This window comes from Entelurus aequoreus, linkage group LG21, assembly GCF_033978785.1.
Source record: "Entelurus aequoreus isolate RoL-2023_Sb linkage group LG21, RoL_Eaeq_v1.1, whole genome shotgun sequence".
Taxonomy (NCBI): domain Eukaryota; kingdom Metazoa; phylum Chordata; class Actinopteri; order Syngnathiformes; family Syngnathidae; genus Entelurus; species Entelurus aequoreus.
In genome coordinates this window covers 23846324-23865246 of record NC_084751.1, presented here as the reverse complement: position 1 = coordinate 23865246, position 18923 = coordinate 23846324, and the positions used below count along the sequence as shown (strand labels likewise).

The 18923-nt window shown below is 42.1% G+C and overlaps 1 protein-coding gene across 3 annotated transcripts in view; it reads left to right on the top strand.

Annotated features, from left to right (window-relative positions):
• The first annotated feature begins 725 nt into the window (after nt 1–725).
• Nucleotides 726–18923, top strand: part of prune2 (prune homolog 2 with BCH domain) — a 32522-nt gene continuing 14324 nt past the window's right edge. Inside the window, exons 1-5 of one of the 3 annotated variants that reach the window (XR_009823640.1) lie at nt 726–1235; nt 1679–1745; nt 5386–5586; nt 5666–5842; nt 6054–6156. Coding sequence is in view for 2 of the 3 variants with exons in the window: in XM_062031212.1 (XP_061887196.1) it covers nt 1691–1745; nt 5386–5586; nt 5666–5842; nt 6054–6156 (536 nt within the window). In the remaining variant the exon portion in view is untranslated. The remainder of the gene's footprint in view (nt 1236–1678; nt 1746–5385; nt 5587–5665; nt 5843–6053; nt 6157–18923) is intronic. The other 2 variants (XM_062031212.1, XM_062031211.1) reach the window with 2 other exon arrangements.

Below are 18923 nucleotides of genomic sequence, written 5' to 3'. Positions count from 1 at the left end.
TCTTTGACAAAAGCGCATAAAACAAACAAAATAATAGTTCCAGCATAAAATCGACAGATATATCTGAAGTTGATCTCGTAACTTAAGTGTTGAAAGTAAAAGAAAAACCTAATAAAAATGTATCACTTTATGAGTGGGGTACCTTTTAGATCCCAAATATATTTAGTGATTTTTTATTTATCTTTTCACTGTGATTACTCAAAAATATGAAATAATTAAAATCAATGGTGTCCTGCATTATTGATCTTTTAGGGCTCTAATTACTAAATACTGCATATTTCAGTTTTACTATAAAAAAAAACTAAGTTGTTTTTGACAGAAAAGCCATAAAACATTTTTTTTAATTTGTATTACTTTATATTAACTTGAAGTTGATATAGAGATTTACTGTAAGCGTTAAATAATTTAAAAAAATAAATAATCTGACTTGTTTTTAACATTTTAATGACTGAGACTCTTTATGGTCCCCGGGACCCCTAAAGGTAAAATGAATAAAAAATGCATATATTTTGTTGTGGTTTGAAAATGAAAAATATCAAAATGGCCCCCACATGCTTTAATTTTTCCGTGTGGGGCCCTCAGTGGAAAAAGTTTGGACACCCCTGCTCTTTAGGGTTCATATTTTTGTAAATCTGACTGTGATGAAGTCAGTGCCTCACCAGCCATGGACCTCACCGCATGTCACTGGGCTCCAGCACCCCCCGCAACCCCAAAAGAGACAAGCGGTAGAAAAATGGATGGATGGATGGAAAACGCTGGTTCGTGTGTTTTTAAAACAAATGTCAGCACACATGGTTTAATTGAGGTGGCGACTTGTCCAGTGTGTACCCCGCCTTCCGCTCGGATGCAGCTGGGATAGGCTCCAGCGCCCCTGCGACGCCGAACGGGACAAGAGGTAGCAAATCGATGAATGGACATGGTTTAATTATTTTTAAAGTGCTTTTACCCCAAAGGCTAATAATAATAATAATAATAATAATGAGTTACCGTTTACAGTAATAAAACAACATTAATATAACAACCAACTCACATGTCCACTCACTTGCACTGCCTGCAGAGCTGCTATAGACGCAGGCGATTGCCCTTATATGGTCATGGCCCGGGTCATGTGACCATAAAATGGTGGCAGCTGTGAGCGGTTCGCGCGCCGAGTATCTCCGGCGAGAGGCTGGCAGCAGGAAGTAAAGGCGCTGGGATCCATGTTTTGACTCACAGCAGCTCCCTCTCCAGCAGCGGTGAGTAAAGAAAACCATATGAAGAAGGAGACCTTGATGGTGTTTTTGTGGCTCTTCTTAACACTCAGGCAGGAGGGGGAGGGGCGAGACGCTGTGTGAAAGTGGAACATCTCAGCATCCTCCACGAAGGAGGATGCTGCACACAGACGCCAATTATCAGTCTTAATGGCCTCGTCCAGTACGAGTGAGCTCAATGTCGGGTGTTTGCTTCGTCGTTTGTTTGGAATGTAGTGCGGGTGGTAGTGGGGGGAGGGGGGGGGGGGGGGTATTGTTGTGATGACGTAATAAGTACCTAGCTTCCACTTCCTGCTGTCTCCCAGCATCTCCTTCCTCCTCCTTTCAAGCGTGGGAAAATGAGCTTTATTTTGAGAATGACTATTTTCCACGTGTACTGTAGAATAATTACACCATCAGGATGTGTTGGTGTTTTTATCTTATTGCAGGTCCTCCTCGGGATGGAGCTGATGTCGGAGCATAAAATGAACTCTGAAGGAAGCGAAAGTAGACCCGGTAAGTGTGTGTGTGTGTTAAGTAGTAGTAGTCATGTATATACAGGAGCATTAAAAACAATCATATTTTATCCTGGTTTGAAAATAGTTCATTATTTATCTATGTTTTAGTTTGTTTTAATTGAAAAAATAGGGGATAGGTTGATTGGCAACACTAAAAAAAAAAATTGGCCCTAGTGTTAAAGTTAAAGTCAATCAATCAATCAATGTTTATTTATACAGCCTTAAATCACAAGTGTCTCAAAGAGCTGTACAAGCCACAATGACATCCGCGGTACAGAGCCCACATAAGGGCAAGGAAAAACTCACAACCCCAATGGGACGTCGATGTGAATGACTATGAGAAACCTTGGAGAGGACCGCATATGTGGGTGACCCCCCCCCTCTAGGGGAGACCGGATGCAATGGACGTCGAGTGGGTCTGACATAATATTGTGAAAGTCCAGTCCATATTGGATCTAACATAATAGTGAGAGTCCAGTCCCTAGTGGGGCCAGCAGGAGACCATCTCGAGCGGAGACGGGTCAGCAGCGCAGAGATGTCCCCAACCGACGCACAGGCGAGCGGTCCACCCCGGGTCCCGACTCTGGACAGCCAGCACTTCATCCATGGCCACCGGACCTGTGTTACCCCCCCCCCCCCCCCAGTACCAATGATTGTCACACACACCAGGTGTGGTGAAATTTTGTCCTCTGCATTTGACCCATCCACTTGTTCACCCCCTGGGAGGTGAGGGGAGCAGTGGGCAGCAGCGGTGGCCGCGCCCGGGAATCATTTTTGGTGATTTAACCCCCAATTCCAACCCTTGATGCTGAGTGCCAAGCAGGGAGGTAATGGCTCCCATTTTTATAGTCTTTGGTATGACTCGGCCGGGGTTTGAACTCACAACCTACCGATCTGTGAATGTTGTCTTTCTATATGTGTTGGCCCTGTGATGAGGTGGCGACTTGTCAGGGTGTACCCCGCATTGCGCCCGAATGCAGCTGAGATAGGCTCCACCCCCCTGCGACCTCAAAAGATACAAGCGGTAGAAAATGGATGGATGGATGGATGGATGGATAATTTAAAAATGACATTTACGTTCATATTGTCATGATTGCTAATGCCGGGTTGAAATTATGTTTTTTGGTTTTCCTGGGTTTTGTGTAATTTTCTGTTCCCAGCGCTCTTATTTTCTTGTTTCTTTTTTCTGTGTGCTTTCATTTCCTGCCACTTCATCTCTGGTTAAGGCGCCGATTCCCTCGCCCGTTTCTTGATTGATAACCGGGAGACACACCTGTTGTCAATCAGGAAATATCTTTTTGCCAGCACCAGCTTCAGGACAGCGCTCGCTCATTCATGTATGTCTGCACACTACTGTGCCACTTAATCTGCGCTGGGTTTGCCTTGCTGTATTCATATTCATATTCTACAACCTGGACCACACTGGTGCTCTCTCAGGCTATGTCTACACTAAGCCGGATAACCCCTTAAACCAGGGATCGGCAACCTTTACCACTCAAAGAGCCATTTTGACCCGTTTCACAAATTAAAGAAAACAATGGGAGCCACAAAACTCTTTTGAAATTTAAAATGAAATAACACTGCATACAAAGTTTTTTTTTGCTTTGTGCTATGTATAAACCAGGGGTCTCAGACACGCGGCCCGCACCTTAATATGAAAATGTAATGTTAGTGCGGCCCGCAAGTTTATATAAATGGCGCTTGACAGCGTCATACTTGCCAACCCTCCCGATTTTTCCGGGAGACTCCCGAATTTCAGGGCAACTATTCTCTCGAATGTCTGCTGATTTTCACACAAACAACAATAATAAGGGCGTGCCGTGAGGGCACTGCCTTTAGCGCCCTCTACAACCTGTACATACAGTGTGCCAGCCCAGTTACATGTTATATGAGGCTTCAGCAGACACACATGAGTGACTGCAAGGCATACTTGGTCCACAGCCATACAGGTCACACTGAGGGTGATCGAATAAACAACTTTAACACTCTTACTAATATGCGCCACACTGTGAACCCACACCAAACACATTTCGGGAGAACATCCGCACCGTAACACAACATAAACACAACAGAACAAATACCCTGAATCCCATGCATCCCTAACTCTTCCGGGCTACATTATACACCCCTGCTACCACCAAACCCCGCCCCCCCCCAACCCTGGCCCCCCACACATCAACCCCCCCGTGCGTCGGTTGAGGTGGGCGAATATTAAAAGGAAAGGCCATGTAACACAGTGGTAAAAATGCCCCTGTGCCAACTTTTTTGCAATGTGTTGCTGCCATTAAATTCTAAGTTAATGATTATTTGCAAAAAAAAAAAGTTTGAACATTAAATTATCTTGTCTTTGCAGTCTATTCAATTGTGAACGTGCCAACTTCACTGGTTTTGGGTTTTGTACATGTGTTCCAGTGCACTTACAGTTTCTACTGGGTAGAACATTGAGCATGTCGATCAGATTGAGCACTGCTGCCACCAATGTTCCCTCTAATTTTTCATGTGTGTGAGCAAACGCAGAAACTCCCTGAGCATTCAGTGGAGCACATGTGAGCAACATCAGACGTGCACACTGTGACCACACCAGCGTCACACCTGTCCCAAACCTGACATAACAATTTAAATGTTTTATTAAAATAATTTTCTGATATAAGTGATTTTGCCCCCTTACAATGACAATAACATAAAAACATGTTTTTCATGACCTATGTGCTAGTATTGTATGTCTGGCTGCGGGTCCTGCCTTTAAAAGAAATGGTATCCCTTTCAGAGATTACATTTAGTTCTTGTAACTTTCTGTCTGTAGAATACATCTTTTTATTAGCATTTATGAAATCTAGTGACAATATTTCATGAATAATATCCTTAGATTAACATTCTTAATAAATGGCAGTAAAATAAGCACACATCTGATTGAGGAGTCAGTGTTACAACCTGGCATTTACACATTGTGTGGCGTTGGGGTTGTCCGCCTTTTTGTGTGGCCATAAACGCAGCACTGGCTAAGTGCCATGAGTGCGTGTGTTGGTGCAGGTGAGCGAGCGAGCGGCTTCTGTTGAAACGACGGATGACAACGTTGGTTTAAGCCTGGTTTGTATGGCAGAAAATTACCAGTTTTTATAGATACAAGTTTTTTTTACTCATGTTTTTGGTGTGGTTACAAACAGTTTTTCTCAATAAAGTGATTGATGGAATTCCTGTCCGTAAAGTGTCTCGACAGATAATTGAACTGTGTTGACAAAGATTGTTTTATTAATTGGAGCCACTCTTGTTGTCACCTGTCACTCACAGAGTTGCATTGCGAAATCATACAGAATAAATTGTAATGTGTTTATTTTGTTTAAAGTTCAGATGGGATTTTTGATTTCCTGCGCGGCATTAATTTGCAGTGCGCTAAGGACGCGTAAGCGGTGCGCAATTGCGCAGGCGCGCAGCTTAGAGGGAACGTTGGCTGCCACCTTGCTGAAGGCTTGTGTATCGTTCTAACATAGATACTAAAGTGTAGACCAAAAATCATGAAAATCTCCCCTGCTGCTTGAAACCCTCCAGGGGGTCCCAACCCAACATTATCTTAGATCTTTGTGCCTGATCATGTTGATAGGCCGAATACATCAAACGCACCACCTCTTGTTTTATTTCAGCCCCGCCCACCTCCCTACCTCTGGAAGGAGGCCCCACCCAGCGGAAGAAGCTATCAGCCCCTCGCATCAGCCTCTCTCTGGACCAGAGCGAGGATGACTTAGGGGAGACGCCGGATGACCTTGACATCAATGTGGATGACATTGACACTCCAGATGAAGGCGATTACCTGGACTGCACGGACCACGAGATGGACGGGGACGGTGGGCTAACCATAAAACAATAAAAATGAAAAAAATGTTGCCCCGCGGTTGCGCTTATACTTCTTGTATTCTTTGGAAGACCCCAGAGCAGCCAGTCGAAGTCGGACAAGCGAGTTGTACGACTCCATTCCGACCTACGGCGGTGAGGAGGAGCGTCAGGACGGCAAACTATGGCGGACGGTGATCATCGGTGAGCAGGAGCATCGCATCAACATGAAGATCATCGAGCCGTACATGCGAGTCATCTCCCATGGAGGTAACATATAATTACTATCCTAAATGCTAAACATGATCATTCCCAAATTATTATTATTATCATTATTACCTTTATGTTTGTTTTTTTAGCCGCAGTCTATTCTGAATTATCCCAATTTTTCTTCAAATTCGCCACAGAAACACGACCATACGGCACTAATGCCAGAGTCAGTGCCATGATAACTGTTACTTTTGTTTTTGTACATGTTAAGGCTATTACGGCAATGGTGTGAACGCCATCATCGTGTTTGCCGCCTGTTTCCTGCCAGACAGCAACAGCGACGACTATCACGAAATCATGGAGAACCTTTTCCTGTGAGTATTTGCCTGCAGTTGTTAGCATGCTTTTAACACAGGGGTGTCAAACTCATTTTAGCTAAGAGGCCACATGGAGGAAAATCTATTCCCAAACATGGCATAATGATTTAAAAATAAAGACTACTTCAAATTGTGTTCTTTGTCTTACTCTGGCGAAAAATAGCACATTCTGAAAATGTACACATTACAAATAATCCTCTTGGCGAAAAACTTCAAGTTAGTTGAACATTTTGAGGAAAAAATTGGTGCAGTTTCAAAACACCATGAAGAACACAATGAACTTAGGCTCAGCCATTAAACTTTAAGCACTTCTTGTTTAGCATTCTCATGCTGGAAGTTCACCATTAAAGACGTGTATGGAAAAGCAATCAAGTGTTTCCTCAAACCGCCGCATTGGTGACATCCGCAACTGCCACAACACATTCGTTTATCATTACTCAAATATTAAAATTATAATATATCCATCCATCCATCCATCCATCCATTTGCTACCGCTTGTCCCTCTCGGATTCACAAGGGTGCAGGAGTTTATCCCAGCTGCATTCGGGCGGAAGGGGGGGTATGCCCTGTACAAGTCGCCACCTCATCGCAGGGCCAACACAGACAACATTCACGCTCACATTCATGCAGCAAAACAATTGTCAAAATGACACCTGTTGCGTCTGACCAGTCTTCCTCTCAGGGAATAAAAGACACTGGTCAATCCCAAATTCTTTCGGATGACATATATGTTGAGTAAGAAGGACCACCAAGAGAGAATAGCAATACTATCAAGTTTTACTAAAGCTTTAGGAACCCAGCCCTCACGATGCTATAATAGCAGCATCAAAAAGCGGTCTGAAAATCACACGGAAAAAGTCAGCTTATTTAGTAGGAAAACAGCCCCCTCCCGCCCAGAAAAAAATACAGCTTTATTGTTCTAAACTGATAAGGTAAAAAGGAAGTACATTATTCTCCCAACACACATTCCAGTGCCTTCAAGGTGAAACACAGAGTTTACTAGCGGACATAAGATACAAGCACAAAGTGTACACATGGGAAAATATTAGCTGCTTTAAACATGACTATTGATAAAGAAAGAACTCTTAAAAATATCTCATTCTCACACACCATAATAGCTGAATTAAAGGTAACATAACTACAAACTTATCCCATGTTAACATGGTAGGTTTAAGCATAAAAAATGGAACAAACAACAAATGTAGAAACAAACATTTTTACAATGGAGTTCAGAGTGCACATCGTGCCATTAACCAATTGCGTGCGCTGTACGGAACTCTAACTACAAAGATGATGGTCATGTTGACTTAAGTTTTTGCATCCTACTGCTTCGTTATTTCATCTGGCAGCCAATCCAGAGGGCGCTTAAAGTCAGCTGACAATCATCTTTAAACAGTGTCATGTGTTCTGCCTGGAACTGAAGAACCGCTTCAGTGCTCTCGCCAAACCTGCGGACTAAGACTCAGACACCCAAGGCAAGTGGGAGAACATCAAAAAGTATTGCGTAGGGGCAGCCACCAAAGTCTTGGGTTATAGAAAGAGAGGGAACAAAGAATGGTTAACACCTGGCACCTGGCAAAGAATTGAAGAAAGAACGCAGCTGAAAGCCAAGATGCTTAGCACATCGCCCAGGCTCCATGAGCAGGTCCAGAAAGCCTACACAGAAAAGGACAGAGAGGTAAAGAAGAGTGCAAGGAGTGACAAAAGGGCCTTTGTTGAGGATCTAACAGAGAAAGCTGAGTGTGCAGCTGCACGGGGTGAGTTGAGTTCGATTTACAAGATCACAAATCAACTCACAGGCAAGTACACCAGCCAGCCGGTCCCTGTCAAAGATAAACAAGGCAACACCCTCCCCACTGAGAGTGACCAGATCTTGAGATGGGCTGAGCATTTCTGTGAGGTACTCAACTGCCCGGAACCAGATGATCCTGCCAACCCTTCACCAGCAGAAAGTGTCCTTGACATCGAGACCACTCTCCCAAGTAAGGAAGAGGTCAAACTTACCATCAAAGCCTTGAAGAATGAGAAAGCCGCCGGCATAGACTCTGTCCATGCAGAGATGCTGAAAGCTGACCTTAACACCTCCGTCAATGTGCTTACTGATCTCTTTAAAGACATCTGGGAAAAGGAAGTAATACCTCAAGACTGGGACAAGGGCCTGATTGTCAAACTCCCCAAGAAAGGAAACCTCCAAAATTGTGACAACTGGAGGGGCATCACGCTGCTATCAGTACCATCTAAGGTCTTCTGCAGGATTTTACTCGGCATAATTGATTCCGCTATGGATCAGAAGCTACGGCAGGAACATGCAGGGTTCAGGAGAGGAAGGGGCTGCATAGACCAGATCTTCGCTCTGAGGAACATTATCGAGCAGTGTGTAGAATGGAACACTCCTCTGCACATCAACTTCATCGACTTTCGCAAAGCCTTTGACAGCCTACATCGTGACACCCTATGGAATATTGTTGGGGCCTATGGAGTTCCTCCAATACTGGTCACTCTCATAGGGATGTTCTACCGTCACTTTGAATGCAGCGTCATTGTTAATGGTGAGCCATCTACATGGTTCACTTTGGAGTCTGGTGTGCGGCAAAGGTGTACTATTTCCCCCATTCTCTTCCTGATTGCCATAGACTGGGTCATGCGGAATACAACTGACAGACCCAGGGGTATCCAGTGGACTTTGTTCTCCCAACTTGAAGATCTAGATTTTGCTGATGATCTTGCTGTCCTTGCACCAAAGCACATCCATCTGCAGGAGAAAACTGACAGACTGAACAAATTCGCCCAACAGGTAGGGCTGAACATAAATGTGTCCAAAACACAAGTGATGTGCATTAATGCCACTCCAGATGTACCAATCACAGTGAATGGACACGCTCTCGATTATGTTGAGGGCTTTACCTATCTGGGAAGTCTTGTCAGTAAGGACAACTTTGCACAAAAGGACATTAGAACAAGACTCGGAAAGGCACAGGGTGCTTTTTCTAAGCAATATAGCTTAAGAACAAAGGTCCGACTTTACAACAGTAATGTAAAATCTGTATTGTTGTACAGCTCGGAGTGCTGGCGAGTAACATCCTACGACATGAAAAAAGTTGAAGCCTTCCACAATGGATGCCTCAGGAAACTCTGTCGAATCTTCTGGCCCGAGAAAATATCCAAGGCACATCTATACAAGAAGACGAAGTGCAACAGTGTGGTGCTAGTGATCAAATGCCGCCGATTCCAATGGCTTGGGCATGTTCTCAGGATGGACCAAGACCGCATCCCCAAGATTGCACTACGATGGACTCCACTTGGGAAAAGGAAGCAAGGCCGGCCCAAGAACACGTGGCGGCGTACGGTGACAGCTGAGCTGAAGGAGATTAACCTAACCTGGGGCGAGGTACAGCATGTTGTTTAAGACAAGTCCAGATGGAGGCAGATCGTTGAAGCCTTATGTCCCGTCAGGGACGAAGAGGATTAAGTATGTGTGATGAGTATTAAACTGGTATTGCTATTGTGACATCCAGTGAACATATTTAGAACAGCAGCTTCTTTATTAAAAAATTGCAGCTCCTTTTATACTAAGCAAACTCATTTTGCAGGTCGCGGGTCGGGTTAAACTTGTTCACGGAACTGATACGGCCCGCGAGCCAGACGTTTGACACCCCTGCTTTAACATGAACAAAATTCAATTTTTTTTAGTGACTTTTCTATGAAGCACATCTTTCTTGCTACGGTCTCTTTAGTCGAGCTTGTGTGTGCCTCCACCAGATAGTCTGAAATTGACAGCCGAAAAATCTGCAAAATTTCAGCAACTTTTAACTTTGGTTGGTTAAGGATAATAATTTTGAAGTTTTGTATTTCTAACTAAATAAATTCCCTTCATAATTTAGTCCACAATTATAGTAATGTATTTAGATTATCATATATATTAATTAAATTGTTTAATTTATGAACAAAAGGTAAAAATATAATTAGGATGTATGCTGGTTTTGTAATGTAAATACAGTATGTGTAGTATGTAATTAATCGTATTCTATTACTATTAATACCAATACTATTATACTAAATATTAAATGTGAATTTAAATTATAACATTTCAATCTAAAATCTACCTTTAAATAATAACAATTATGATAAATTATGAGGGTAATATAGTTTTAATGCAAAAAAGTAAAGTAATACATTTATATAGATTACAAATTTTGCTGCTAATTACATTTTTTTAATTCAAAGCTAAAGTTGAAAAGATAGTTTCAACTTAATTTTTGCAATTATTATTATTATTGTAATATAATTCCTACAAGTACAAGCCCATTTTAATGAGAACATTGTAATCCAAAATGTAAATTTAAGTGATGACGATGAGAATAATAATAATGACAACGATAATAGCAATGATAATAAAAAAATAAAATATATTTTTGTAATAATAACAATAACAACAATGATATTAACAAGAAGATGATGATGATAATAACAATATTGTGTTTGTTATTGTTACAACATGTGTGCTGCCAATTGTCGCAATTAAAAACACATTACTTTTGTGTTTATTTTGAGTCCAAAAATAGAGTTATACAATTTTATTTATTTTTTTGATCATTAATTTTACAGCAAATACAATTCCAAACATTTCTAATCAGATTTCAATTATTATTAGCATTATTAATATATTATTGTTATCATTAATAGTATTATCTTTATTATATTAATATTTTAGCAAATAAAAGTACATTTTTAAATAAAACATTTATCAAAATATGTTTTAATTAATGATGATGACAATAATAACAATATTAATGATGATGAGAATAACACAAAAAATAACAATAATAAGAGCACTTGTGCTGACCAATATCACAATTAAAGATGTATTCATATTGTGTCTAAATGTAGAATTATACATTTTAAAAGTTTAACTTTTAAACCAAAATTATATTATATATTTTTTAAGTTAATCATTAATAAGTACAGTTCAAAATTAAAGGTAACATTATTGTGTACATTTATAATGCTATTCATTATATTTGTATTTAATATTAATATATCAATCAATCAATCAATCAATGTTTATTTATATAGCCCTAAATATATTTTAATGTTTTTATTATTAACTAAAACGTAAACAATAACTTTTAAATATACAAATAATAGAAATGATAAAAAAATAACAATTAAAAAGGCTACCATTCTTTATTTTTAGTTTTAAGTTTTATAATTTCTCTTAAACTTTTGGTATGACCTACATCTTAATCATAGCATAACAACAACAATAGTTAATTTCTAACACAATTACAATCCGAACATGTCATGAGTAAATAAATGTTGTATATAATGATAGTAGACGCTTATCGTGTCAAAATGTTGTCATGTAAAATACGGTAAACAAGCCTTGTTGGCCTCAATTGGATGTTTTCATCCTGGCAGCCAACAACAGAAATATAGCGTTGACACCTTGCACATCTTAACTTAACTGTGCTGGAGTTGACACTTAGCTTGCCAGAGGGCGTTGGCAGTGACGTGAGAAAGTTTGGGCCGGTGGGCAAATAAATAAATGGGGAAAAAAATATGTGGCAAATGTCCACAAGCAGAGAGACTTGTCATGTGGCTCCTCAGATGTTTTATAACACGGTAAAAGACGGAATAAGGTAAAATAGAAATGTTGCATGCTCGGAATCCTCCTCTGTCATCATGTGGCCACTGCTGAGTTGGCACATTTAATGCTTAGCCTGTTGTGCTGAAGTTTTTGGATCCGGCAGGCTGCTGGGTGAGAAAAAGATACACACAATTGTTGCCATATTGGACACAATTGTTGCCATATTGGACACAATTGTTGCCATATTGGACACAATTGTTGCCATGTTGGACACAATTGTTGCTATGTCGAACACAATTGTTGCCATTTTGGACAAAACTGTTGCCATGTTGTAGACAAATGTTGCCAAGTTGGACACAATTGTTGCCATTTTGGACACAATTGTTGTTATGTCGAAAACACATGTCATTTTGGCCGCAAACGTTGCTATGTTGGACACAATTGTTGCCATGATGGACACAATTGTTGCCATGTTGGACACAATTGTTGCTATGTCGAAAACAAATGTTGTCATGTTGGACGCAAACATTGCTATGTTGGACAATTGTTCCTATGTCGAAAACAAATGTTGCCATGATGGACACAAAGGTTGCCATGTTGGACACAAATGTTACCATTTTGGACACAATTGTTGCCATGTCGGACCCAAATGTTGCCATGTTGGACACAATTGTTGCCATGTCGGACCCAAATGTTGCCATGTTGGACACAATTGTTGCCATGTCGGACACAAATGTTGCCATGTCGGACACAAATGTTGCCATGTTGGACCCAATTGTTGCCATTTTGGACAAAACTGTTGCCATGTTGGAGACAAATGTTGCCAAGTTGGACACAATTGTTGCCATTTTGGACACAAATGTTGCTATGTCGAAAACACATGTTGTCATGTTGGACGCAAACGTTGTTATGTTGGACACAATTGTTGCTATGTCGAAAACAAATGTTGCCATGATGGACACAAAGGTTGCCATGTTGGACACAAATGTTACCATTTTGGACACAATTGTTGCCATATCGGACACAATTGTTGCCATGTCGTACACAAATGTTGCCATGTCGGACACAAATGTTGCCCTGTCAGACACAAATGTTGCCATGTCGCACACAAATGTTGCCATGTCGGACACAAATGTTACCATATCGGACACAAATGTTGCCATGTCGCACACAAATGTTGCCATGTCGCACACAAATGTTGCCATGTCGGACACAATTGTTGCCATGTCGGACACAATTGTTGCCATGTCGGACACAAATGTTGCCATTTTGAACACAATTGTTGCCATGTCGGACACAATTGTTGCCACGTCGGACACAATTGTTGCCATGTCGGACACAAATGTTGCCATTTTGAACACAATTGTTGCCATGTCGGACACAAATGTTCCCATGTCGGACAATTGTTGCCATGTCGGACACGATTGTTGCCATGTCGGACACGATTGTTGCCATGTCGGACACAAATGTTGCCATGTCGGACACAAATGTTGCCATGTCGGACACAAATGTTACCATTTTGGACACAATTGTTGCCATGTCGGACACAATTGTTGCCATGTCGGACACAAATGTTGCCATGTCGGACACAATTGTTGCCATGTCGGACACAAATGTTGCCATGTCGGACACAAATGTTGCCATGTCGGACACAAATGTTGCCATGTCGGACACAAATGTTGCCATGTCGGACACAAATGTTGCCATGTCGCACACAAATGTTCCCATGTCGGACAATTGTTGTCATGTCGGACACAAATGTTGCCATGTCGGGCACAAATGTTGCCATGTCGGACACAAATGTTGCCATGTCGGACACAATTGTTGCCATTTTGGACAAAACTGTTGCCATGTTGGAGACAAATGTTGCCAAGTTGGACACAATTGTTGCCATGTCGGACACAAATGTTGCCATGTCGGACACAATTGTTGCCATGTCGGACACAAATGTTGCCATGTCGGACACAATTGTTGCCATGTCGGACACAAATGTTGCCATGTCGGACACAATTGTTGCCATGTCGGACACAAATGTTGCCATGTCGGACACAAATGTTGCCATGTCGGACACAAATGTTGCCATGTCGGACACAAATGTTGCCATATCGGACACAAATGTTGCCATGTCGGACACAAATGTTGCCAAGTTGGACACAAATGTTGCCATGTTGGATACAAATGTTGCCATGTCGCACACAAATGTTGCCATGTCGCACACAAATGTTGCCATGTCGGACACAATTGTTGCCATGTCGGACACAATTGTTGCCATGTCGGACACAAATGTTGCCATTTTGAACACAATTGTTGCCATGTCGGACACAATTGTTGCCATGTCGGACACAAATGTTCCCATGTCGGACAATTGTTGCCATGTCGGACACGATTGTTGCCATGTCGGACACAAATGTTGCCATGTCGGACACAAATGTTACCATTTTGGACACAAATGTTGCCATGTCGGACACAAATGTTGCCATGTCGGACACAAATGTTACCATTTTGGACACAATTGTTGCCATGTCGGACACAATTGTTGCCATGTCGGACACAAATGTTGCCATGTCGGACACAATTGTTGCCATGTCGGACACAAATGTTGCCATGTCGGACACAATTGTTGCCATGTCGGACACAAATGTTGCCATGTCGGACACAAATGTTGCCATGTCGCACACAAATGTTCCCATGTCGGACAATTGTTGCCATGTCGGACACGATTGTTGCCATGTCGGACACAAATGTTGCCATGTCGGACACAAATGTTGCCATGTCGGACACCAATCCATGTCGGACACAAATGTTGCCATGTCGGACACAAATGTTACCATTTTGGACACAATTGTTGCCATGTCGGACACAATTGTTGCCATGTCGGACACAAATGTTGCCATGTCGGACACAATTGTTGCCATGTCGGACACAAATGTTGCCATGTCGGACACAATTGTTGCCATGTCGGACACAAATGTTGCCATGTCGGACACAAATGTTGCCATGTCGCACACAAATGTTCCCATGTCGGACAATTGTTGCCATGTCGGACACGATTGTTGCCATGTCGGACACAAATGTTGCCATGTCGGACACAAATGTTGCCATGTCGGACACAGATGTTACTATTTTGGACACAATTGTTGCCATGTCGGACACAATTGTTGCCATGTCGGACACAATTGTTGCCATGTCGGACACAAATGTTGCCATGTCGGACACAATTGTTGCCATGTCGGACACAATTGTTGCCATGTCGGACACAAATGTTGCCATATCGGACACAAATGTTGCCATATCGGACACAAATGTTGCCATGTCGGAAACAAATGTTGCCAAGTTGGACACAATTGTTGCCATTTTGGACACAATTGTTGCTATGTCGAAAATACATGTTGTCATGTTGGACGCAAACGTTGCTATGTTGGACGCAATTGTTGCTATGTTGGACGCAATTGTTGCTATGTCGAAATCAAATGTTGCCATGATGGACACAAAGGTTGCCATGTTGGACACAAATTTTACCATTTTGGACACCATTGTTGCCATGTCGGACACAAATGTTGCCTTGTCGGACACAATTGTTAGACTTAGACTTAGACTTCCTTTTTATTGTCATTCAAATTTGAACTTTACAGTACAGTTAAGAACCACATTTCATTACATAAGCTCATGGTAGTGCAGGATAAAAAAGCAATAAGGTGCATATATAAATAAATAAATAAATAAAAAGGTTACTGTACAGATAAATATATTGCACTTTTTCACATGGAGCCACGTTTATGGATGTATGTTATATTGTCTTTTTTATTCCAGCGAGTTAATCCATTTTGGGGGGAGTTGAAGGGATAATTTAATTATGATGCGTTCAAGAGTCTTACGGCCTGAGGGAAGAAGCTGTTACAGAACCTGGAGGTTCTGCTTCTGAGGCTGCGGAACCTCTTTCTAGAGTCTAGCAGTGAAATCAGTCCTTGGTGGGGGTGGGAGGAGTCTTTGCAGATTTTCTGAGCCCTGGTCAGGCAGCGGCTTTTTGCGATCTCCTGGGTAGGAGGAAGAGGAGTCCTGATGATCTTTTCCGCCGTCCTCACCACTCTCTGGAGAGACTTCCAGTCTGAGGCACTGCAGGCTCCAGTCCAGACAGAGATGCTGTTGGTCAGCAGGCTCTCTATAGTGCCTCTGTAGAATGTGGTGAGAATGGGGGGAGGGAGCTGTGCTCTTTTCATCCCACGCAAAAAGTGCATGCGCTGCTGAGCTCTTTTTACAAGAGCTCCGGTGTGTAGGGACCAGGTTATATTGTCAGTTGTCTGCACCCCCAGGAACTTGGTGCTTCTTACTATCTCCACCGCTGTGCCGTCGATGAAGAGTGGAGTGTGGCTGGACTGGTGCTTCCTGAAGTCAACGATGATCTCCTTGGACACAATTGTTGCCATGTTGGAAACAAATGTTGCCATTTTGGACACAAATGTTGCCATGTTGTACACAATTGTTGCCATGTTGGTCAAAAATGTTGCCATGTCGGACACAAATGTTGCTATGTTGGACACAATTGTTGCCATTTTGGACAAAAATGTTGCCATGTTGGAGACAAATGTTGCCAAGTTGGACGCAAACGTTGCTATGTTGGACACAATTGTTGCCATGTTGGACACAATTGTTGCTATGTCGAAAACAAATGTTGTCAAGTTGGACGCAAACGTTGCTATGTTGGACACAATTGTTGCCATGTTGGACACAATTGTTGCTATGTCGAAAAACAAACGTTGCCATGATGGACACAAATGTTGCCATGTTGGACACAGATGCTTCCATGTCGGACACAATTGTTGCCATGTCGGACACAATTGTTGCCATGTTGGACCCAATTGTTGCCACGTTGGACACAAATGTTGCCATGTTGGAAACAAATGTTGCTATTTTGGACACAAATGTTGCCATTTTGGACACAATTGTTGCCATGTTGGTCAAAAATGTTGCCATGTCGGACACAATTGTTGCTATGTCGAAAACAAATGTTGTCATGTTGGACGCAAACGTTGCTATGTTGGACACAATTGTTGCCATGTTGGACACAATTGTTGCTATGTCGAAAAACAAACGTTGCCATGATGGACACAAATGTTGCCATGTTGGACACAAATGTTGCCATGTTGGACACAAATGTTGCCATGTCGGACAAAATTGTTGCCATGTCGGACACAAATGCTTCCATGTCGGACACAATTGTTGCCATGTCGGACACAATTGTTGCCATGTTGGACCCAATTGTTGCCACGTTGGACACAAATGTTGCCACGTTGGACACAAATGTTGCCATGTTGGAAACAAATGTTGCTATTTTGGACACAATTGTTGCCATGTTGGTCAAAAATGTTGCCATGTCGGACACAATTGTTGCTATGTCGAAAACAAATGTTGTCATGTTGGACGCAAACGTTGCTATGTTGGACACAATTGTTGCCATGTTGGACACAATTGTTGCTATGCCGGAAAACAAATGTTGCCATGATGGACACAAATGTTGCCATGTTGGACACAAATGTTGCCATGTTGGACACAAATGTTGCCATGTTGGACACAAATGTTGCCATGTCGGACACAAATGTTTCCATGTCGGACACAAATGTTTCCATGTCGGACACAATTGTTGCCATGTCGGACACAATTGTTGCCATGTTGGACCCAATTGTTGCCACGTTGGACACAAATGTTGCCATGTTGGAAACAAATGTTGCTATTTTGGACACACATGTTGCCATTTTGGACACAATTGTTGCCATGTTGGTCAAAAATGTTGCCATGTCGGACACAATTGTTGCTATGTCGAAAACAAATGTTGTCATGTTGGACGCAAACGTTGCTACGTTGGACACAATTGTTGCTATGTCGAAAAACAAATGTGGCCATGATGGACACAAATGTTGCCATGTTGGACACAAATGTTACCATTTTGGACACAAATGTTGCCATGTCGGACACAAATGTTCCCATGTCGGACAAAATTGTTGCCATGTCGGACACAAATGTTGCCATGTCGGACACAATTGTTGCCATGTCGGACACAATTGTTGCCATGTCGGACACAATTGTTGCCATGTCGGACACAAATGTTGCCATGTCGGACACAAATATTGCCATGTCGGACACAAATGTTGCCATGTTGGACACAAATGTTGCCATGTCGGACAAAATTGTTGCCATGTCGGACACAAATGCTTCCATGTCGGACACAATTGTTGCCATGTCGGACACAATTGTTGCCATGTTGGACCCAATTGTTGCCACGTTGGACACAAATGTTGCCATGTTGGAAACAAATGTTGCTATTTTGGACACAAATGTTGCCATTTTGGACACAATTGTTGCCATGTTGGTCAAAAATGTTGCCATGTCGGACACAATTGTTGCTATGTCGAAAACAAATGTTGTCATGTTGGACGCAAACGTTGCTATGTTGGACACAATTGTTGCCATGTTGGACACAATTGTTGCTATGCCGGAAAACAAATGTTGCCATGATGGACACAAATGTTGCCATGTTGGACACAAATGTTGCCATGTTGGACACAAATGTTGCCATGTCGGACACAAATGTTTCCATGTCGGACACAAATGTTTCCATGTCGGACACAATTGTTGCCATGTCGGACACAATTGTTGCCATGTTGGACCCAATTGTTGCCACGTTGGACACAAATGTTGCCATGTTGGAAACAAATGTTGCTATTTTGGACACACATGTTGCCATTTTGGACACAATTGTTGCCATGTTGGTCAAAAATGTTGCCATGTCGGACACAATTGTTGCTATGTCAAAAACAAATGTTGTCATGTTGGACGCAAACGTTGCTACGTTGGACACAATTGTTGCTATGTCGAAAAACAAATGTGGCCATGATGGACACAAATGTTGCCATGTTGGACACAAATGTTACCATTTTGGACACAAATGTTGCCATGTCGGACACAAATGTTCCCATGTCGGACAAAATTGTTGCCATGTCGGACACAAATGTTGCCATGTCGGACACAATTGTTGCCATGTTGGACCCAATTGTTGCCATGTCGGACACAATTGTTGCCATGTCGGACACAATTGTTGCCATGTCGGACACAATTGTTGCCATGTCGGACACAATTGTTGCCATGTCGGACACAAATATTGCCATGTCGGACACAAATGTTG